The following is a 23,423-nucleotide window of genomic DNA, read 5'->3' as shown; positions in this document are numbered from 1 at the left end:
TTCACCACTAAACATTTAGTTCCACCACGTTCCGTTAGTTGCAGTCTAAAGCCTTATACAGGATAACAATTTAACCGTATTCATGCAAATGTTGGACTTGCCAATAGAAAGACCTTATACTGCTGATCAAAAGATGTACCTCAAATGTACCTGACATCATATCAGGTGGATACACACTTATACATCAGTGTTTACAAGTTATACTGCTTAACCAACACAACAGGCACATCCTATAAGATTGATCATTAAGGAAGAAATGTAAGCTAAATATATGCTACACATAAAACTAAACTGTTAGGCCATTGATATTTCTAGCTGCCCTGATTGCAGACTTCATGGCAGTCTCTATCCAGCCATGCGGCGCGGCTGTGTGTTCTCCTGCAAAGTGCACGCGGCCCTCACTCTGGAACAGTTCTCTGGTGTAGTGTCTCTGGTAGGGTGTGAAAAAGGCGAAGGCTCCCAAACTGTAAGGATCCAAGCCCCACTTCTTCACCAGTCCCCCTGTCCACAGAGGCCTGATGTCCTCTCCGTGGATCTTCACCAGGTCTTCCAAGACCACAGCCATGAGATTCTTCTCGCTCATCCCTTGGAAGAGGGTGGAGTCGTCGGAGCAGGTGTAGGACGCCAGGAGGGCCCCTGCGGCGGTGCCGGGGAAGCTGTGGCTGGGGTAGAAGATGAAGCGAGAAGGCCGGTCCGTGACACTCCTCCCTCCTCTGATACCCTCTTTCTCCCAGAAGCGCTCCCTGAAGCTGAGGACCACCTTGGTGGAGCTGATGTAATGAATCAAGCGCAGGGCCTCCGTCTTGTCCCCGGAGAGAGGCGGCTGGAAGTCAATGAAGATGGCAGCCTTGGCTGTGGTGGTAACCAGGACATAGTCCGCTGTCATGCTGATCAGGGAACCTGTGTTGCCCCGTTCCTGGTACGTTACTGTCACGTTACTGCTGCCTGTTTGATTGATCAGATTGACCTTGGAGTTCAGCAGGACCGTGGCATTTAACACCCGTTGGAAAGCCTGCGGCAGGTGTTCAAAACCACCTGTCACTTCAAAGTACCTGGGAAATATAAATATGTTTAATCACAGTTCATCATTAAAGCTGCAATAACACATATTTTAATTCATGAAATGCCCTCATAATGACAACTCACAGAAAGTTATCACCTGATTCTACAGGTGTCCTCAGGTCTGGGGGAAATTATAGCTTACTCAAGCAGAGGAGAGAAGTAACTAAGTAGATTTACTCAAGTACTGTACTTAAGTAACATTTTGAGATACTTGTGCTTTACTTGAGTATTTCCATTTCATGCAACTTTGTACTTCTGCTCCTATACAACTCAGAGGTCAATCGAGTACTTTTACTGCAGTAAATGTAAAAAAAACACCTTTAGTTACTTTGCAGATTTTGATCAATGATTTGAGAGATATTCACCACTTAAATCAGACTTTAGTTCCACCTGGAGTACATTCACAAGCTACATGCAGTATACAGTCATTCAAACTAGCTGCCCCTTTACCAGCTTTGAGAACACTTTAATGATCAATCATTATAATCAAAACCTTAATATATATTATTCTGAAATGGACCAATATGTACTTTTACTTTTGGTCCTCCCTTATGTTGTGTTCGGGTCTCCCGTGACCCGTTTGAAGTTAAAATGATATAATACCTACGCCCGGGTGGGAATTTCACGACGGCCACGACGGCCATGGCCGCACTTTGGCCGTGATGCCCTGTGAAAAAAAATGTAATTCACGGCCAAAGTGGCCTTTGTGCCCCTGTCAAAAGTTCCAGTGTAAACAACGCTAGTGAAGTCATACTAGTGCGCGCAGTAGGATAGTCCCGTGCCCATAGCTGCGGGAAGTCATTTTGCTCAGGGGATGCTGCCAAAAGTGGGGATGGAGCCGTTTAAAAAAAAAAAGGCCGGGCCAGGCCCGGCTGTCAGCGATACGAGCCGCATAAATTGTTTGTTAAAGGCGAGACACGGCAGGCAAAAACATCGTTTTTCATGCACTGGTCAATTTTGAGATGTTGTGCTATTTTGATTCCATAACATGTTTTCTTTCAGGCTTTTGGAAGGAAAACGTACAAAATACATATTTAAGTGTTCATTTTACTATAGTTTGTCTGTTTGCATCTGTATATTTCTCCTAAATTCACCAAAAGTTAGCATTTCTAACGTAACATAAAGTACCGCGATCACTGTTTGCACAATGTCATCGTTGGAAAAGCTCCGTCTCTCCTGCACAATGATCTCATCGGATCCAAATATGGTCATTTCCTTTGTATCAGCAACCAATCGTGAAAGCACAAAAGGGTCTTAAACCAAGAAACGAAATCTCATTGGCTGGTGTCAATTTCTGACAACGTGATTCGTTCAGATGCATCACGTGGTGTGCTAAAACACTTCCTGGTTAGCTTTCCGCTAGAAATGTAAATCTCAAAATGGCAAAAGAACGGCGAAAAAAACATTCACAGAGAAGACAACAACAATTGTCACTTGCACGAAGCAAGGTTATACAAAACACAAATGACCCCGAACATGAAATACCTTCACGGAGTGCGTCGATGTGCAAGCTGTCATCCAAAGAACAGAGGGTTTAGCTAGCGCCTCACTGCAATCTTTAAAGTTCGTTTTCTCAAAATGAGTTTTTTCTCCTACTCTGAGTCCGAAATGTCCACTTCAGTTGCACGTACATACACCAAACCATCCAGTTATATTCCTATCAATATTATGGAGGCTTTTACAGAAGGGTTTGTTCATATATCATTCATAGCCTGAATTATATAAGATTGTATACCTAGAAACATGGCGAAAACTGATATTTTAGGGCTGTTGACAATATTTTCTGATTTATGGAGTGATAAAGAGAGATATCCAAAAGCCCTTAGGTGAAAGCCTTAGATGCTAATATGACTACAAAATGAAACGAAAATGTTGAACCTGGCTTTATCCAAAGTTCAGATTTCGGTTCCTGAAATGTGTTAAAATATGCGCAAATGTAATGAGATAATGGATAATTTATATATATATTACTCTAGTTGTAGAGGTGGTGGGCTGAGGAGTAGCTGGTGGTCCACTCTTTTTATTGGGTTGTTTGTTGGAGAAAAAAATCCAAAATCCTTTTTTGCGAAAGTTGTCACTCTGCAGTGTGTGTGTCGCGTCAATTACGTCACTCTCCCAAGACCTACGACCTAGATGACTCGGATTTTACTTATTTGGAAAATAAATTCAAGCCACCTGATATATACAAATATATACTATGACTATTATATGCTACTGTATACAGCTAATTTTATTTTAAGTACAATCATAACTATTTTATGTAGTTTAATCATTTGTATTTAGGTGGTCACTCAGTTTTTCAAATGTACACCACTCGCCAACAGCACCCCTACTTCCCGCGGCTATGCCCGTGCCTGTGGATCAGAGCGATTGCTCTGCTGTCATTGTTCCGTCAGAAATGCCTGAAGGGGCCCGACAGCCTCCTCCTCCTCAGCCGCGGGAGCAAGACAAGCACAGGTAAGCAAGCGGACCAAGCTGTTTTGATATGATTTAACTGAAGTATGTGGTAGTATTTGAAAGGACTTAACATTTACGTGTTTATAGAAAGTACTATTGATAGGTAATTACCATTGTATTAGCCTATTTAAAGTTGACTCGTTACATTTTGTCATGAAAACTAGCGATAGCTAGCTAGTTTGGATAGCGCTAACGTCTTCCCTTCAAGGGGTCTACATCTAGTGTTGCTTCTACAAGCTAGCAGATAGCTGTCACCTTTGAATCTAGTATTTTTCTTGCTAAGCGGTTTTGATATAATACATGACTGACTGATGTGGTTTATGGCGGAACTTAACGTATACGTTTAAGAAACACTATTGCTATTCAGCCATTTGTAAAACGACTGGTGTTGACGTTAGTGCTACCCTTTTCAGTCATGTTGATTGACCAGCGTAATTTAACCAAACGGCCTTTGTGCCCTGTCATGTGGCCTTTGTGCCCTTAAAAAAAATGTGAACGGGAAGGCCAAATGGCCTTGCCCCTAAAATGACGAAATTCCAAGCCTGACCTACGCTCTAGTTTTTTTTATCGGAACAAGGCTTCATGATACCCTCCACAACAGCTATATAAACACTGATATAAACTGATGTTGACCATTTTAGCCAAGTCTGAAGGTCTCTAAAAAAAAGTGTATATTTTGGTGTTCGGGTCTGGGAAGACCCGGCAGCATTGTTGTTGGTGACCCGGGGTCAAATTTGACCCAATCAAGATTCATCTTTGACTTTAGACACCCCAGCCCCCGCCCCCTTCATCCACTGTAACAATAATTTTTCGCAACATGCACCTGGTCTCCCCTCCCTCCGCCCCCCTCCCCCCACGGGAACTCAACCTTTCTCAAAGAATATGTACACTAACACTTGAACCTGAACACACACATGCACGTGTGCAATAATGTGGTGTAATGTGTTTTGGGTCCATACAATACAATACAATTACAACAGGATTGTACGGTTATAAATGATCTATATGAATGCACCTGCCCAATGCCTGGAAAAGTTAGATGCCGCCTATCACAGTGCTCTGAGATTTGTTACTAACTGTAAAGCACTTACACATCACTGTACCCTGTATGCCAAGGCAGGTCTGCCATCACTTAATGTACGGAGACTCAGTCATTGGTACATGTTCATCCAAAGCCATGTTGGATAAACTACCATCTTATATCTGCTCTCTGATCTCTCGACGAATTGAAAGTACATATTGCCTGAGATCTCATGATGTTGTTTTATTAAATGTGTCAAGTGCTAGGACTGTCTTAGGGAAGAAAGCTTTTAGTTGTGCAGCTCCACTAACATGGAACAGTCAGCAAACATGTTTAAAACGGAGCACTTTGGTTCCCCTGCATCATTTTAAAACTCGGCTGGATGACATGCTGTTTGATACTCATGGTACCTGTCACTGTAAATAGAGTTTGTAAACTGTACCCTGTAATTTATGTTGTATGTCATCCTTATTGTTGTTCTGTTGTTTTTATGTTACATGTGTAACTAATGTGCTGCAGGTCACCCTTGAAAAAGAGATCTTTTGATCTCAAGGGGCTTCACCTGGTTAAATAAAGGCTACAAACAAACAATGCATAATAAGTTAGTTATGATGTAGTTAAAACAATATTGGATGATAGTCATTCTTTTTTTGCGTTTTGGACTGAAATAAATCCTGGGTCAAAATTGACCCGCGAACACCGTGAACGGTAACAGCTTTTGAACACAACACAAGCGTTAAGTATATTTTGATGCTGATACTTTTGTACTTTTACTCGAGCAACATTTTGAAAGCAGGACTTTTACTTGTATCAGAGTATTCCTACACTCTGGTACTTCTACTTTTACTCAAGTTCAATATCTGAGTACTTCTCCCACCTCTGTATTCCAGCACATTGTATTGTTTATTAACTTTTGCTGTTACTGTTTAGTTTGGTTCATTTATTTCCAATCAGCTTAAACTCACTATAAAGCAAAGCAGTAAAAAGCAGAGGGGAGGTGCATATTGAGAAGATAATTCATTGTATAGCTACTGTGACGACCCCTGCTTTGAGGTCTCCTGTGGTGTGTATGGCCCTTTTATGTTCCTCCTCTGCTTGTGCCCACACTGATTGAGGACACCTGATTCACTGATTGAGGACACCTGACGGCTGGCACCGGAGGATTAAGATGCCAGAGCCTCGATCGCTCTCCCCCCAGAGGACCGGACCTCGGAGAGCAGCGTCGCTTATTCTTTTTTGCCTTGCCCTTTTGTTTGTTTTTTTGGCCACATTGAGTTTTGCCAAATAAACACCTTTTCCTATATATATATATATTCTTGTCCTTCCCACGCTTTTTGTTATGGCCAAGAGCCAGGCCATGACACTACAAGTTCATACCTAAAAGGGGATAGTATATAAATGGCATCCTTGAGGGACCCTGAAAAAAGCTATTCCGGCTCCTGCTGAGATGCTCTACTACGTCTAACAACCACCGGTGAGCCAATGCTAAGTCTGAAAACTGTAACATTATTAGTTCTCACTCAGTGTTGTCATTGATGTCGGACTGTATGTACAGCATCTCTATGAGTGATGTGTAGAAGAGGCTGCTTTCATTCAGGATGTCCCCGATCATCCTCAAGGCTCCAGGACTCAGGTTGCCCTCCTTCACCAGATATTCCTGTCAGCAATGGAAAATGTCTCATGTGATTTTTCATTCAGATTCAAACTGTGTTATATGTGACAATGTCAAAATGAATCATCTTTACCTTTGTTGTGTAGGAATCATATTTATCCAACATGGCACTGCAGCCAATGGCATTGAGGTCATGCTTAACCTATGCACGGATTTAAATAGTGAAAAAAACACATTAATGTCGTCGTGCAATTAAAAAAACAAATGTGTCCAAAGGTAGTAACGATGACTTTAAGGGTTGGGATGTGTACAAACCTTCCAGAGTGTCTCACTGAAGAGTTGAGCAGCGGACTTCCCCCTCTCACTTTCTTTCAAGCTATAGTTGAGCACACCAGGGTTGTTTTCCACAGTAGTGGTCTTCTGCAGCACTCCATTGATCAAATAGTAGGTGTTGATGTCGTCTTGGATGAAGGGGTTAAGTGAAATTTGTAATTTGGAGACAAAGGAAAGCAGGATTCTGGGGAATAGATACTTCATATTAAATATGTTGTACTTGTAAGACAATTTTAACATTATTATTTTGTGGCAAGATCAGTTGTAGATGAAGTACATAGAACATATAGTTATTTGTCCGCCATTTTAAAAGCTTCTAATTGGATGCGTGTATACTGTGGGGAACATGGATTTCACAGAAGGTTTTCAGAGGTTGTTGCACAGAAACGTCATGATAAAGTCTATCCATTCATCGTATTCCAGACCAGAATCCATTCATCAACAACTTATTAGCCGTCAGGAAATTATAAATAACCATACATGAGATATTGACAGATGTTAAGTAAATCTAGTGAATTCAAAAATAATTTCATTTTGAAGTTTGAGATTTAGCGAGGACAAAGTATAAATGATGAGTATTACACGTGTACTTGAGTAAGGTACTACATTAGGTTCTTCTTGAGAACTTAACCTTTGTGTGGTGGGCTTAAATTGAACCATAAAAAAAGTTACTCAAAGAAAAATTATACAAACATTTAATATAACATATTTTTTTAAGTAAAGTATAACTTTATCATAGTTGACACTTGCTTGATATTTTTCTTTAGCAGAGAGTAATTGCAAATATGAATTACATATGTTATCTATATTGTTGGGGATAGTGGGTTAGGGTTAAGTCTTTTGCTGATGAAACAAAGTGCCTTCAACATTTATATGTCACTATCAAGTTATGGCGTGCCAGACAGTTGTAAGACACGCCCCGGTCATCACTGTACTCACTTATGAAAGCTGGGGATCCTCATGGCGCCAATTTCTGCATACCAGCCCTCTCTATTATTCCTGAAGGTCTCCACACGTCCTCCAATACGGTTACTGGCTTCTATTATGGTCACCTTTTGGTCCACATAAACAACTATTGAATACACATCTTCTCAACCCATATTCCAGGTATCATCACCAGGCTATCCCCTCGGAAAAATGTCTTTGTTTTACCTTATGTCCGGCATCTTCTAAGATCTTTGCAGCAGTCAGTCCAGCGATGCCCCCGCCGACGATTGCTATGTGACGAGGTGTCTTAGTGGGAGGCAGGCCTTTATCCACAATGTCCAGAAGCTCACTGTAGTCTGTGTCTTGTAGGCACTCATATATAGGGTCTCCAAATATCCCACTCACAGCGAACACCACAAGCCCGATGAGAACCAGAGGAACTGATGGAACAATAAACCGTGAATTCAAGTGAATTCCAAAAATCATGAGGCAAATTCAGAAATGGAACAATACTTCCATGCTGTAAAAGTCAGAATTTAACAGCTTGCACTGAAAAAAGAAACAAAGCGTCCAACTTCCAGTTTCCTTTCCTTAATCCTGAGCTCATAAACACAACACACAGCACAGCTCTAGCAGAACTACGGATGTATGACCAATCATTGATTCCTATTGCACCTTCACAATAATCCACCTGTTTGGCAAAATATCTCACTTTCAAGATGTAGATTCAATGATTAAATCCATGGCAAATAATACTTGTAAAATATATACAATACACTATTAATGTAATGTAATAGCAGTTTAATTAGTACTTACATAATTTACACAGTGCCATGTGAGGGATCATCTTGAGAATTGTACTCCACTTCTTCCTTCTGATACTGACACTATTAGAGGAAGCCTAACAAAGACGACATGTTGCAAGTTAAGTGGATAAATGTTCAGGAAGTACTGTCAAAGCAATTACTAGATACAAATCTCATAGTAGTACTGTAAATGTGTTCACTTGAAACTGTTTTTTTCTTAGAGAATTCTAGATTCTTCTCCGATCATCTCATACGCAAATCATCTTAAATGGGTGAGAAATTCTCCTAGTTCAGACAGGACTATCTCTGTGTTCCACTCACCTTTGACAAAGGTAATGTCTTGTAGGTTGTCATAAGCCTATGCATGACTGAGGAGAAATGACTGAGTCCCTGCTAAAACTCAACTTTCTAGTCTTTGTCTCTCCGTCCATAAAAAGCCTGGAAAACCCGGACGCGTGGTATGTGTGAAATCCCACACAACGCAATTCTAATGAGGGACTGAGTGGCTCCTCAGGTCTTCCAGAAAAATGTTCCCACACCGGCTCAAGAGTCAACCACACTGAACAAATCAGATTAGTGAGGGTATACTAGTCACTAGCATACCTCATTTCCTCCATCTTCACTTAATATCTGACCTGAAAGTGAAAATGTACTGGTATCTAAAAATGTGAAACTTAATTTAAACTTAAAAATGCAACATTTTTTGCCATTACAAATAATACATTCAAATTGATTTAACTTTTTACCTGTGTAGTATTTTTGCCAGATTAAAGCACTCATCTAACTTAATCTTAATCCGTCAGCAGAGAATGGCAAATAAACAGTTTTTATAGGCTGTAGGAAAAAAAGCAAAAGCAAGAAAAAAAGAAGCCAAGTTTTATTTTCCAGACAGAAGCAGCTGACATTGAAATGGTTTTGTGTTCAAAGTTTATGCAGGCAGAAAAACGACTGTTATGGAAATTAAAAGTGACAAAAGTAAAAGAACGAGGAAATATTTTATTCAAAAGGACTTTTGTCCCTTTTAATACAAATATTTCCTCATTCTTTTACTTTTGCAAATAGATATAAGACATACAAGTCCAGTTGAAGCCTCGGAGACAGACACCTTGCCTAATGAAGCTCGTGCTGTCATCATATTTCAGATAGTTTGTCATTATGACTTACAGGATACTTATTTTCCCTTATATTTACAGTTTAAATGTAACTTCATCAGTTTATGCTGCTCTACACACGGCAGGTATAACATATCATTAATGTTTAGGGACTTCATCCCTAATTTTCTGCATCATCATCAGAGGCTTGGTCCATTAGGGTAGAGGTCTTAGTTTTTTTTCTGCATATGTGACTGGTTTATTCTTTTATACTCTTCATGGTAGTTATTGAATGCCATACCAAGGGGGCTCAGTTACAAGTAAAAGTCGTGCAATCAAAATGTTCCTCAAGTAAAAGTACACAAATATATACGTAAAGTACCAAAAGTAAAAGTACTCATTATGCAAATTGGCCCATTTCAGAATAATATATTATATGTAGCCTATGGATGCATTAATGTGGTTATCAAAGCTGGTAAAATATGATAAAAGCCTTTATGACCGGATGTTTTTTTCAAAACTGACTTGTACAGTGATGTGTGTGTATGACAATTTTTTTTTTTACCATTGAACAACATATCCCATGAACCTCAGCCGCCAACAAAGCATCATGGGAGCTGTAGTTGTTGAATGTCAACACAACTATCTGTCATTTATCTTTTTAAACGGACATAGGTCATCATTTTAGGTTACATTTTTTCTTTTGTTTATCTTTAAACCTAATCTTTCGAGTTTCTAAAGCACTGCGGTTGGTTTGGAGCAACGGGGAGGCTTTTTTCATTCTAACATACGTCATGATACGGGAAGTAAACAAACCAGAGAAGCAGTTGTCATCACGCTCATGAGACCTCACATCCCGTGCCATGACAGCTCGTGCAGGTTTGTTATTATTTATTTTATTGATAGCTATGGACAGATTTATATCGGAAAGGATGACGCTTCATTAAGCAGGACTTTACACGGTGCCTGCGATGTGCTCTGCAAAGTTGTAACGTTAGCTAGCTGGGTCCTAGCCAAACTCAAGACAAACATGTACCAATTTAAGGTAGTCATGATTATTGGCAAGAAGGCACACTTTAAACGACATTACTATAGACCTCAAACAAATGCTCATAATCTTTTTTTCGTTTCGGCATGCATTCAGCACACAAAAAAGGCATAGTTGTATTTGATTTACATCGAGTCCTGTTCCACTAGTAATGAATTAACACCAATGTGTAGACGGAGCAGGCTTACAACGTCAAATTAATCGCAACATAGATATCATTTGGAAATATATTGTTCCATGTCGAAACATCTGTGTGCAGTTACGTTCTTCTATTGCATATAATGGAGCCAAATCAGTTAAAAAACATGTTTTCCCGACGTATACGCAGGGTCGGCTCCAGAACAAATCGAATGGGGGGGGCAATCATTTATCATGGGGGGGGGGGGCACATACTGCCGTCAACAACCAACACACAAACACCAACGCAACTTCAATTAAAAAAAATGCTGTAAAGTGTATTTCACACACATTGCAGGGGTGTAGTGCTATTGTATAGCGTACTATGACTTGTGCATACATGCACGGTTGTGGCACGACCACCAAAACAGAAACATATGGACATAGGCCACCATATGAAAAGTGTGCAAATGTATTTAGTATCCTATCCATGTGAACATGTTTTAGGTGGGGGGGGACCTAACCTCTTCTAGGAGGGTCCGTGGGGCAAGCTCCCCCGGGAAGATTATTTTTAAAATATTGAAGTTAAAAGCATCAATCTGGTGCACTTTGAGAGCAAAATGAAGAGATCTATAGCCTATCTCTCAGCATCCATATGAAACAGAACTGTAAACAGATTAACTTTTTCTTTATGGATATTTTACTAATCACTCCCCTTTTAAACTGTATTCTTGTGTTACTGTCCTATAGTAGCCTATTTCATACCCGTTTTTCATTTAGTCTCTTATTCTTTAATAACTATAATGATCATATAAAGGTATTCCTCGCAAATACTTGTTTACATAAATGGTGACCAAACCGTTTGAGACCCACTGAGATAACTTACACTCAAGTTAACTATCTAAACACTGAGAGAGTCCTTACCTCACTGAGCTGAGGTTATACGATCCTCCCAGTCTGACAGGAGAGGACTCTCCTCCACCTTGGTGTAGAAACAGCTCTTTATATCCGTTAGCATAGCTAGCTAACCAGATGCTAACAACAACATTCCACGTTACCACTCCCGCACTCACAAAATGCGCTCGTGCCACACACACACAGAGCCGAGCTTGAATGAAACACAGAGACCCAGAAGTAGGCTACTTGTACTCTACTGTATATCATATTATTTTCGATGGCTTTACTGTATAATCAGTGTAACAGATGAACAGATCACCACTGGGCTTTCATCTAAACACACAGCCACGTAATGATAACAAAACAAAGGTCGGGGGTCATTGGTCAAGCAACACACCAATCAGAGAGCAGCAGTGAGCACACCTCAGGCTGTGTTTTATATTTGTATTCTTTATTTATGATGTATTTCACACAAAAAACCTTTAGTGGAAACGTTTTTACTGATATGATTAAAAAAAAAAAACGGCAAAGTGGCAAGGCTTGCCCACCCTGCGTTTTGGGGGCACAGTGACTCATTTGGGGGGGCATGGCCCGCGAATGACCCCCCATGACGCCGACCCTGATCAGACGGGAAGCGAAAGAACGAGCAAGACCCATTGCTGTTATGATAACAACCTGGTACTAAGCACACAGGCATCTTGTTAAAGTTATCTTATCTTAACCAGCGCCATATAGATAGATTATATCTATATGGCGCTGATCTTAGCTATCTCTTAGTGGAGGAAAACAATTGTGACATCACTTACGCGACTCTGGGATTTGTAGTCTTTCTAGTTGCGTATTTTTCATAGTCTTATATTTCAACAGTTTTACGACAAACTGTGACTTTTTTGACATGGAAATTACATGGCCCGCGAATGACCCCCCATGACGCCGACCCTGCGTATACGCCATGCCAGAAACACCGAGTAAATGGTCAAATATGTAAGTGGACTTTGGTGGCGCGTTTTATCAACCAACATGATAGCGATAGGACTATACTAATTCAGACACGTTAGGTAAATGGTGGCGTTATAATAAATGATAAATACAGTCTAAAAATAATAAATGTGTGCCAAATACAGGTTGTGCTAATGTATAGTCAAGCTAATACACATTAGCTGCCGAGACAGCTATCATCAATATTTGCACTATTTATTTTGTTTTGGCTTTGCAAAGGCTGTCCATTTAAATTAGTTATTTATGATCAATGAGGCCAACCGAATGTCTGGTAAGTGTGTACGAGGTATTGATAAGAAATTCGCATAACATGTTAAATGAAAAATCAACTGTTATTACAATTAATAAAACACATTCATAATAAAGATTATTTCAATTTACAAAGTACACATTCGGGTAGAAAAGTAGCAGCAGCATTTATAAAATAAAGTGTAACATGTAGAATGTAGTGTGGTAGAAGCTAGATAACAGAGGTACAATTATATATTGCACAGAGATACTTACGGAGTCTTGTTACATAATTTCTCTTGTCAAACAAAGAAGGAAGCCAGTAATAACTGGGAATATGTAGGCTACATTTAACTAGGTACATATTGCATACCAGTGATGTCTTAGTCTTTGTTTAGCTACATTTGTCTTTAATAAAACGATCCTTCAAAATATCAAGCATGAGCAGTAGTTGGTTTCTGTGGTTTAAGGAAAATAACTTAAAACCTGCCATTTGTAGGTGTAACAGGCCCCGCTATACAGGGCGCGATGACAGATAGTATTCCTGCAAAACAGGAGAAATGATGAACAACCAAATTCTTAGCTGCTCGTTTGGCGGGTCTTGCCAGAATTTATTATTCATTTGGCACACACAATTGTTAATGCCCTTAACCATTTGACACAACACACACACAATTGTTAATGCCCTTTTCTGTCTTCAATATAAGCACTTGTCTATATATATTCATGTCTTCAATATATTTGAAATAAACACCATGACTTAAAATAAGAATTTCTCTATTCAGATATTGATTTTGTAATCAAACTCTTTTAAATACCTTCCCAGGTAAAGCATCAGAAACTAATCTGTGCTAGCATTAGCAGTCAACAAGCATTTACAGTGGAGCAAAAAAGTATTTAGTCAGCCACCAATTGTGCAAGTTCTCCCACTTAAAAAGATGAGAGAGACCTGTAATTTTCATCCTAGGTACACTTCAACTATGAGAGACAGAATGGGGGGAAATAATCCAGGAAATCACATTGTCTGATTTTTAATGAATTTATTTGCAAATTATGGTGGAAAATAAGTCTTTGGTCAATAACAAAAGTTAATCTCAATACTTTATTATATACAGGGGTGCACATCACTTTTTTGCCCTGGTTCTCAAAGGAGCACCTGGAGATGTTGCTTGGTGCTCATCCTTAAAATGAAATAAACCGTAACTTTTGAGGGGGTCTTGACTTTATTTGCCAGACACACGGCACTGAACACACATGCAGAGGTGAACACAGAACACACATGCAGTGGTGAACACAAGACAACATTAGCATGACCAGTAATCCTACAAGCTGTCATCACTACCCTCCTGACTGTTCTCCTCACTGTCTTCCTCTCTGTCAGACATGGTAGCTGATGATGTAGGCCTACTTCTTTCTCTCTGGTTGAGTCTGCGATTAGCTGCTTGCATCCACAAGTCAACAGCTGGTTTTGGGTCGAAAGTCTCTGTTGTCATCTTAGACAAGTGGATGTAATCAAATAAGTATGTGAACATAACCAATAACCTATAGCCAATAACAAATGAATGTAACTTATTTTATTTGTGTTGTTCATTCATATCTTATTTTACCTTAACATTTATTTATTTTTTATCTCTCCAGTTTTAAAGGATATTTTTGGTTACTGTCTTATACATTGGAATGATTTGAAACCTGTTTATCCCAATGATTATAAAGGAGTGCCTTGGAAATATGTGTTTACATAAATTGTGACCAAACCGTTTGAACTATCTAAACACTCAGAGTCCTTACCTCACTGAGCTGTAGTATCAGCCTCTCAGTCTGACTGGAGAGAACTCTCCCTCCACATTATTGTAGAAACATCTTCTTCTTATATCCGTTAGAGCAGCTAGCACGGCACCAGATTCTAATAACAACAGCGCTGGTACCGGTGCACCCTCCCTCTCTCCCTCGCATTTTGGCTGTGAGCTGCGGGCGCCAGATAAGCCAACATCCCCCATTTTCATCACTTACAGCGCCCATCGTACAGGGCAAAGGAAACGTGTAACCGGGGTGAAAAGGGTGTTACATTTACTTAATTATGAATATTGTTACATCAAGGCTGAAAATTAGGATGAGCCCCAACGGTCAAAATATTTTTTTCCCTCCCAGAACTGCCAGCGCAGCGACTCCCCAGATCTGGCGCCCTAGGCGAACATCTAGCCAGTGCTACGGGCCGGCCCTGAGTTCATATCATGGTTCATATGCAACTCGCAAATATCTTTCTTTCTTTCTCTCTCTCTCTCTCTCTCTCTCTCTCTCTCTCTTCTCTCTCTCTCTCCTCTATTTTCTATTTTCTCTTCTCCCTTCTCTCTCTCCCTCTCTCAATGTTGGTACGCAAATGCGCTTTGTTTCAAATGACCCGGTGCTCTTTTTTTGGCGGAGGTGCGCATGCGCACCAGTTATGTGCAGCCCTGGTTATATACCCTTTGTTGGCAATGACAGAGTTCAAACGTTTTCTGTAAGTCTTCACAAGGTTTTCACACACTGTTGTTGGTATTTTGGCCCATTCCTCCATGCAGATCTCCTCTAGAGCAGTGATATTTTGGGGCTGTCGCTGGGCAATAGTGCTGGGGGGAAACGATTATTTTGAAAACGATTAATCGGGCGATTATTTGATCGATTAGTCGACTAATCTAACGATTATTTTTCTGTTGTTCAATTCATAAAAAACGTAATGTAAAAAAAACGTAATGTAAACATTTTTTTTTTCACGATACTGTGTCTCAGGGGATCTTAATATTTAAGAACCTATTAATGTGTTATACCAGATTAACGGAAATAATCTCAGCTAATTGACGATACAAACCATGTTTACCAAAACAAAACACAAGTCTCATAAGAAGCATCTAAATGACCCCTGAGCGAAAAATGCTAACGGACATTGGCACAGAACTCAAGATAAAAGTACCCTTATTACTTATCGTAGCTGCACATACAATATATCCGATTAAAGCTGAGACTCCACAGATGATGTAGGTATATAGTATCATCACTGAGTGATCCGGACTCGCGACAGGGGAAGCAAAATACAGTCATCACAACACGTACCTTCGCAGAGCTTCTAGGGAGATCGTCTCACCACCGTAGCTGTCAATCTGATCAAAAGACGTGTTCAATGGCATTAAAATGAGAAAAAACGCGGCTGAATCGGTGAATCCATAGGTTTTTAACGTCTATGTATAAAAAAATGATTGAATTTATAATCCATAGTTCCATTTTTATGTAAAAATCGGAGAGCAAATGCTAGCTACTAATGGTAGCCACCACAGCTAGCTGCTGCTTCTGCTAGGCTATGCAGCAGTCTCAGTGAGATATACATATAAATATCTTTGCGTTTTGGACTAACTTTAAAATATTCCCATGCTTTTGAAGACCTAGGGCGAGATGTTTTCGTTTGGGGGCTTCGTGCGCAATCCTGTGAGGAGGAGGTGGTAGCCGTTTCAGTCTCCATTGTGTTTGAAGTGCGATTGCGAACTGCTTGTTGCTTTGGGTGACCCACGTGTGTGTAGCGACGCGTCGACGCGGAAATATGTCGTCGACGATATTTTGAAGTCGACGCGTCGCTACAGCACTACTGGGCAACACGGACTTTCAACTCCCTCCAAAGATTTTCTATGGGGTTGAGATCTGGAGACTGGCTAGGCCACTCCAGGACCTTGAAATGCTTCTTACGAAGCCACTCCTTCGTTGCACGGGCGGTGTGTTTGGGATCATTGTCATGCTGAAAGACCCAGCCACGTTTCATCTTCAATGCCCTTGCTGATGGAAGGAGGTTGTCACTCAAAATCTCACGATACATGGCCCCATTCATTCTTTCCTTTTACACGGATCAGTCGTCCTGGTCCCTTTACAGAAAAACAGCCCCAAAGCATGATGTTTCCACCCCCATGTTTCACAGTAGGTATGGTGTTCTTTGGATGCAACTCAGCATTCTTTCTCCTCCAAACACGTCTAGTTGAGTTTTTACCAAAAAGTTCTATTTTGGTTTCATCTGACCATATGACATTCTCCCATTCCTCTTCTGGATCATCTAAATGCTCTCTAGCAAACTTCAGACGGGCCTGGACATGTACTGGCTTAAGCAGGGGGACACGTCTGGCACTGCAGGATTTGAGTCCCTGGCGGCGTAGTGTGTTACTGATGGTAGCCTTTGTTACTTTGGTCCCAGCTCTCTGCAGGTCATTGACTAGGTCCCCCCGTGTGGTTCTTGGATTTTTGCTCACCGTTCTTGTGATCATTTTGACCCCACAGGGTGAGATCTTGCGTGGAGCCCCAGATCAAGGGCGATTATCAGTGGTCTTGTATGTCTTCCATTTTCTAATAATTGCTCCCACAGTTGATTTCTTCACACAAAGCTGCTTACCTATTGTAGATTCAGTCTTCCCAGCCTGGTGCAGGTCTACAATTTTGTTTCTGGTGTCCTTTGACAGCTCTTTGGTCTTGGTCATAGTGGAGTTTGGAGTGTGACTGTTTGAGGTTGTGGACAGGTGTCTTTTATACTGATAACGAGTTCAAACAGGTGCCATTAATACAGTTAACGAGTGGAGGACAGAGGAGGCTCTTAAAGAAGAAGTTACAGGTCTGTGAGAGCCAGAAATCTTGTTTGTTTGTAGGTGACCAAATACTTATTTTACCGAGGAATTGACCAATTAATTCATAAAAAATCCTACAATGTGATTTCCTGGATTCTTCCCCCCCATTCTGTCTCTCATAGTTGAAGTGTACCTAGGATGAAAATTACAGGCCTCTCTCATCTTTTTAAGTGGGAGAACTTGCACAATTGGTGGCTGACTAAATACTTTTTTGCCCCACTATATGTATTAACTCTGACCATAGAACACATACAGATAATACAAAACACACACACAAAATACTTAGGATATAAACCCGGAAAATATGTAAGTACAAAATGTATAGGAGCTGTAAACAATTACATTTACTTGCATTCACTTTGATCAAAGCTCAGTTATGCTACATTAAAATAGCGACCGCCATTACACACACGCGCACACAGCAACCACGAGGCAGTCTCCTACGCAGCATTGAAGACAATAAATAACGTCCAAACACCACTTCAAACACTAGGACATCGTGACACAACACTACCGTGGATTCTTATAACACTTGTGACAATATGTACACAAAACTGACCTGCAAAACAGGAGAAATGATGAACAACCAAATTCTTAGCTGCTCGTTTGGCGGGTCTTGCCAGAATGGCAAGCCAACGGCAGCTCCGTCTCCACATCAGTCCATTTACGGCAGGCGCAAATCACAACAAACCCCTTTACGGCAGTGTTACCCTGCCATCTACTGCCCTCTGCTGTCCATTGTTAAACAGGTTTCTAAAATGATATTAAATATAAACATAAAATTGTGATCACACACTCCCCGACAAAGAAAAATGGCTCCCGACATTAACCATCAACCTCTTAACTTGCGCCCCTTCTCTTTGAACTTAAAACACTCTCACAAGGGCACTTCTTTAAATGTACAGGTGAATACAATATGTATGAGAGTGGGTGTAACAATCTTTCCTTCTCAATATGCATGTATGTATGGTAGCATTACAGTGTAAGGCAGTGTCTGGTGTGTAGTGTAATGTGGCATAGGAACGGGCTGCATTCCCCAGAATGGCAGGGCTTGTACAGTATAGAGTCCCGCTGGGTCTGTAGATCCACATGATCTGGAGGATGGCTGACCAAGGGAGTCATATGTCAGCGTTTGAGGAGGTCTCCTGTCCCGTGTGGATTTCCTCACTGGCTCATCCTGAGGTGTCACAGGTCGGTCATAGCCATAGGGTACTTATACATACTCATGCTCTTCCGGTGCTTCAGAATCCACAGGCAGGTCTTCCTCATCAGTCCGTTCTTCTGGTTGTTCTTGTCTGCTTTCTCTCTCAGGTGTAACAACTCCATGTTGTTCTGGTGTATGATATCTCGATGGCACTCTATATCTATGTGGTTCAGGTACCCTTTTCGGACCGTCTGTGTTTCGCTGAGATCCAGAGCTAGGTTCAACATTCTGTGAGTGAAGTCCAGCTTGTGGAGGTACTCTTAGCCAGTATCGTACTCTAGGTGCCTCATCATCAGAGTTTTCTGAGTCACTGCTTTGTGATGTCTCTCTCTGTTGTTGTTTCTCAACATGATGACTCTTGCTCTTCCCTCTAGGTGGTAGCGGATTTCCTGTTAGTTCAGGCAAGTTTGTAGGAGATTTCGATGGAGGGTACGGATCTTATCACCACCTGTCTCAGGGCACACTTTGTACACAGGAATTTCACCAACTTGTTCTTTGACGACATACACAGTTTGTTCCCAGTAGGACCTCAATTTTCCACGTCCACCTCTCTCACTCATGTTGCGGACTAGGACTCTATCACCAGGTTGGAGAACAACTCCCTTGATGTGACAGTCATAGTAGTTCTTGTTTCTTGCACTGGAGTGTTGACTGTTTTCAGATGTAATCCGGTAAGCCTCTTTCATTCTCAGAGCCCATTTCTTAGCATAGCCCTGTGTTGTTTCAGTCTGACCTTTGGCTGACAGGCCAAACATTAAATCTACTGGGAGACACGGGTGCCGTCCAAACATGAGGTAGTGGGGAATGCCTGGTGCAGTTGTATGCATGTACAACCAGGCATAAGTGGTCTTTCCAGTTGCTCTTTTCTTTTTCTCCCAGGGTCCTTAACATTTGGAGCAGTGTTCTATTGAACCTCTCAGCTGGGTTTCCTTGGGGGTGGTCCTCGAATGAGCAACTCCAGCCAGATGCCTCAGGGTCTTGAACAGGTCATTTTCGAACTCTCTGCCTTGGTCATGGTGTAACCTGGCAGCCAAATCTTGGAATAAAGTCATTATATATTTTTTCAGCAGCTGTTCTGCCAGATTTATTTTTTGTTGCGTAGACTTGAGCAAATCTGGTAAAATGGTCAATAACTACTAAAATGTACTCGTAGCCCCCTTTGCTAGTTTCCAGGTGCATATAGTCTATAGACACAAGCTCAAGTGGTGCAGATGAAGTGATGCTGCCCATTGGTGCTCTGACGTGTGTCACAGGTTTCTTTTGTTTGATACAGGGACACTTTCTGGTTACATAGGTTTCAATGTCCTTTTTCATGAAAGGCCAGTAGAAACGGTCTCGAGCCAGGTGGATGACCCTCTCAGCCCCAACATGTCCCATGTCGTCATGGAGATGCTTTAGTACCAGGGGGTGGTATCGTGATGGTAAGACGAGCTGCTGCCGCTGACTGGCCGTCCGGTACAACAGTTGATTTTCCATGTGCAGTTTTCCCCACTCGTGCATGAGCTTTCTGAGTGTACCACTGGCTCTCTTCCTGTCCTCATTGGTCAATACTGCCTTGGCATCTTTAAGTTTGATAAGCTCACCGATTGCATGGTCCTCCCTTTGGGCATTGACTAGCTCACTATGGTCAATGGTAAGGGCTGACACATTCACAGGTGACTCTGAGCATGAAGCCAGGTCCAATGCAGCAACATAAGCAACATCCTGCCTCTTTGCAGACTCACAACCATCCCATGTGGTTTGGATGGTTTCTCTTGTGAGTTCCTCAGTACACTCTGATGTAGGTGTCAATGTCAAGAGGGAGACGAGAGAGCGTGTCTGCGTCTATGTTAGGGCTGCACGATTTTGGGAAAAAAATCTAATTGCGATTTTTCTGACAAATTCTGATTGCGATTCGAATTGCGATATTTGTTTTTAAGCTACCCAACGGAAGTTTATTGTAAAATGCGGCCATAACTCCGGCTAGGAAGGTCGTATCAACGTGCTCCCGTCTCTAGCACCCCGCAGCCCGAGCTACGAGTGAAAGAACTAAACTTACATGAAACTTCCGTTGGGTTGCTTTAAAGTCAAGCTTCAGTTTGAGATTCACCCTGTAATAGAAACATGTGATGGAGCATTACTAACCTGACTCAGATGGTTGGTTTCACCAAACCATCTAAAGCTCCATTGGAAGCCATTTGGAAAGGGCAGGCACTTTCAGAAGCACTTGGCAGGTGATTGGATCAATCTGTCTATCACCTTCTATCATGGGCTACTTCTGATTGATTAACAATGGCTGGTACATGTGGAGCACAGCACTTCTGATTGGTGTGGATGACTGACACACAATAAAAAAAAAAGAAAAATTGTTAAAAAAAAAGTTAAAAAATATTGCAGGCTCTGCGATTTGATAATCGCATCATTTCAAATCGCGATTTCGATTTAAAATCGATTAATCGTTCAGCCCTAGTCTAAGTTCACTCTTCCTGGCCTGTATCTGACATCAAACCTGCAGTTCGAAATCCGGATAGGCCAACACAGGTGGGTGTGAAAGCGTGTCAATCAGCTGTTCAAGGATCCTTTGGTGATCATCAGTCCACAGGACAGGTGTCCTTGAGGGCAGCTGAGCTCCTTTTCCCACCTTATGTTTCCCCTGTGTCACGGTAGAGTTTCCTTTAATTTTTAACAGATCATAAACTGGTTTTGCAATGCTTGAGACGTTTTGAATATAGGCTCTATAGTAGCTTCAGAAACCCAGTAACTTCCGCACTTCTCCAACTGTGCTTGGCCTCTTCTCTTTCAGGGTCATGATGGCATCAATGTCTTTTGGGTCAATCCTGACACCGTCTGCAGAGACCAGCTTCCCAACATACCTGACCTCTTTCTGGAACAGCTCACACTTTGTTGGTCGAAGCTTGACACCATGGGACTGCAAGGCTCTCAGGACTTGACGTACTCCCTCAATATGGCTAGTGAAGGAGTCGGAGTAGCAGAGGATGTCATCGAGGTAAGGGATACAGCAGTTGTCACGCAGAGAGTCCAACATTTCCTCCATGCTGCGCTGAAAAGCAGCAGGGGCGTTGGAGAGTCCAAAAGGTATCTTCACCCACTCATACAGCCCCCAAGGGGTGATGAACACCGTCATGTGTCTGGATCCTTCAGCAATGTAGCCTTGGTGGTAGGCCTTGCCTTGGTCTAAAATGCTGAACCAGCTTTGGCCTTTTAGGGTGTCGATCAGGGTGGGAATTTCACGACGGCCACGACGGCCATGGCCGTCGTTGCCCCGCACTTTGGCCGTGATGCCCTGTGAAAAAAAATGCAATTCACGGCCAAAGTAGCCTTTGTGCCCCTGTCAAAAGTTCCAGTGTAAACAACGCTAGTGAAGTCATATTAGTGCGTGCAGTTGGATAGTCCCGTGTCTGTGGATCAGAGCGATTGCTCTGCTGTGATTGTTCCGTCAGACATGCCGTGTAAACAATGCTAGTAAAGTCATATTAGTGTGCGCAGTAGGATAGTCTGTGGATCAGAGCGATTGCTCTGCTGTGATTGTTCCGTAAGACATGCCTGTAGGGGCCCGACAGCCTCCTCCTCAGCCGCGGGAGCAAGACAAGCACAGGTAAGTAAGCGGACCAAGCTGTTTTGATATGATTTAACTGAAGTATGTGGTAGTATTTGAAAGGACTTAACATTTACGTGTTTATAGAAAGTACTATTGATAGGTAATTACCATTGTATTAGCCTATTTAAAGTCGACTCGTTACATTTTGTCATGAAAACTAGCGATAGCTAGCTAGTTTGGATAGCGCTAACGTCTTCCCTTCAGGGGTCTACATCTAGTGTTGCTTCTACAAGCTAGCAGATAGCTGTCACCTTTGAATCTAGTATTTTTCTTGCTAAGCGGTTTTGATATAATACATGACTGACTTATGTGGTTTATGGCTGAACTTAACGTATACGTTTAAGAAACACTATTGCTAATCAGCCATTTGTAAAACGACTGGTGTTGACGTTAGTGCTACACTTTTCAGTCATGTTGATTGACCAGCGTAATTTAACCATACGGCCTTTGTGCCCTGTCATGTGGCCTTTGTGCCCTTAAAAAAAATGTGAATGGGAAGGCCACATGGCCTTGCCCCTAAAATGACGAAATTCCAAGCCTGGTGTCGATGAGTTCCTGGATACGAGGCAATGGGTGACGGTCTGGTACTGTTTTCTGGTTTAACATTCTATAATCGATGCATAACCTTAGGGACCCATCCTTTTTCCTGACGTAGACAACAGGAGCTGAGTACGGAGATTTGGACTTAACTATCCACCCTTTTACAAGCAGGTCTTGGATGTACTCTTTAACCTCTTTATAAAGGGGCTTGGGCACTGCACTGTATGTGCGCTGAACTGGGATGTTGTCCTTTAAGTTGATGGACATTTGCAGGTTGGGAATGCAACCTATGTCCCCATCATCTTTAGCAAAGGCTGCCGATTCCTTGTGTAACATCTGTTCCACCTTCATCTGTTGCTCATCACTCAGGTGGCTGACATCCACAGGTGGGTGCCACAGTGCAGAAGTGGGTTTGAGTGTGGTGATGTGGAAGAACTGGCTATATTTGCCTGGGCTTGATTGTCCTTGCTGCTTGGGTTGTCTGCCTCTATCACTCTATCAATGGTTTCGATGTTGCCTAGAACAGTACAGCTGGGCAGAGTCACAGCACTTCTGGAATGGTTTGACACAGGCACCTTTACGAAAGGTCTCTCTGTCTGTTGGATCGCCATTAGTCCTTCTCCAACACTCAGCTGTGCCAGTGGTGTAGCTTCTAGATTGGGTTCGAAAAGCACAAGTGAATCAGATTCACTAATATCTACTGGTACCCTGCACTTAATATAAGCTACCTGGCCAGGATAAATAGTGACTTATTTCCTGCCTATCTTTACTGCAGCATTCTGTTGTTCCTGTTTTTGCTCAGTCTTTATGAAACTCACCATAGCATCTGCCATTGCACTGTCAATCTCCAAA

General features: G+C 41.7%; 2 protein-coding genes across 4 annotated transcripts in view; one reads left to right on the top strand and one right to left on the bottom strand.

The window, feature by feature from the left end:
* Positions 1–286: 286 nt before the first annotated feature.
* On the bottom strand, positions 287–8,259 carry il4i1 (interleukin 4 induced 1). Its single transcript, XM_034239946.1, has 7 exons — positions 8,229–8,259; positions 7,638–7,852; positions 7,425–7,537; positions 6,468–6,669; positions 6,286–6,354; positions 6,061–6,197; positions 287–1,052 (listed from the first exon to the last, which is right to left on the bottom strand). The coding sequence occupies exons 1-7, from the start codon at positions 8,257–8,259 to the stop codon at positions 287–289; spliced, it is 1,533 nt and encodes a 510-aa protein (XP_034095837.1).
* A 1,804-nt stretch (positions 8,260–10,063) lies between these two features.
* Positions 10,064–23,423, top strand: part of snx19b (sorting nexin 19b) — a 69,246-nt gene continuing 55,886 nt past the window's right edge. Inside the window, exon 1 of one of the 3 annotated variants that reach the window (XM_034239944.1) lies at positions 10,064–10,188. In XM_034239944.1, coding sequence (XP_034095835.1) covers positions 10,151–10,188 — 38 coding nt within the window. In that variant the 5' untranslated portion in view covers positions 10,064–10,150. Of the gene's footprint in view, positions 10,189–14,099; positions 14,119–20,803; positions 22,029–23,423 lie in introns of those variants that run through there. The other 2 variants (XM_034239945.1, XM_034239942.1) reach the window with 2 other exon arrangements.

This window comes from Gymnodraco acuticeps, unplaced genomic scaffold, assembly GCF_902827175.1.
Source record: "Gymnodraco acuticeps unplaced genomic scaffold, fGymAcu1.1, whole genome shotgun sequence".
Taxonomy (NCBI): domain Eukaryota; kingdom Metazoa; phylum Chordata; class Actinopteri; order Perciformes; family Bathydraconidae; genus Gymnodraco; species Gymnodraco acuticeps.
The sequence above is the reverse complement of the archived record's forward strand: the minus strand, read 5'-3'. Positions and strand labels throughout refer to the sequence as shown.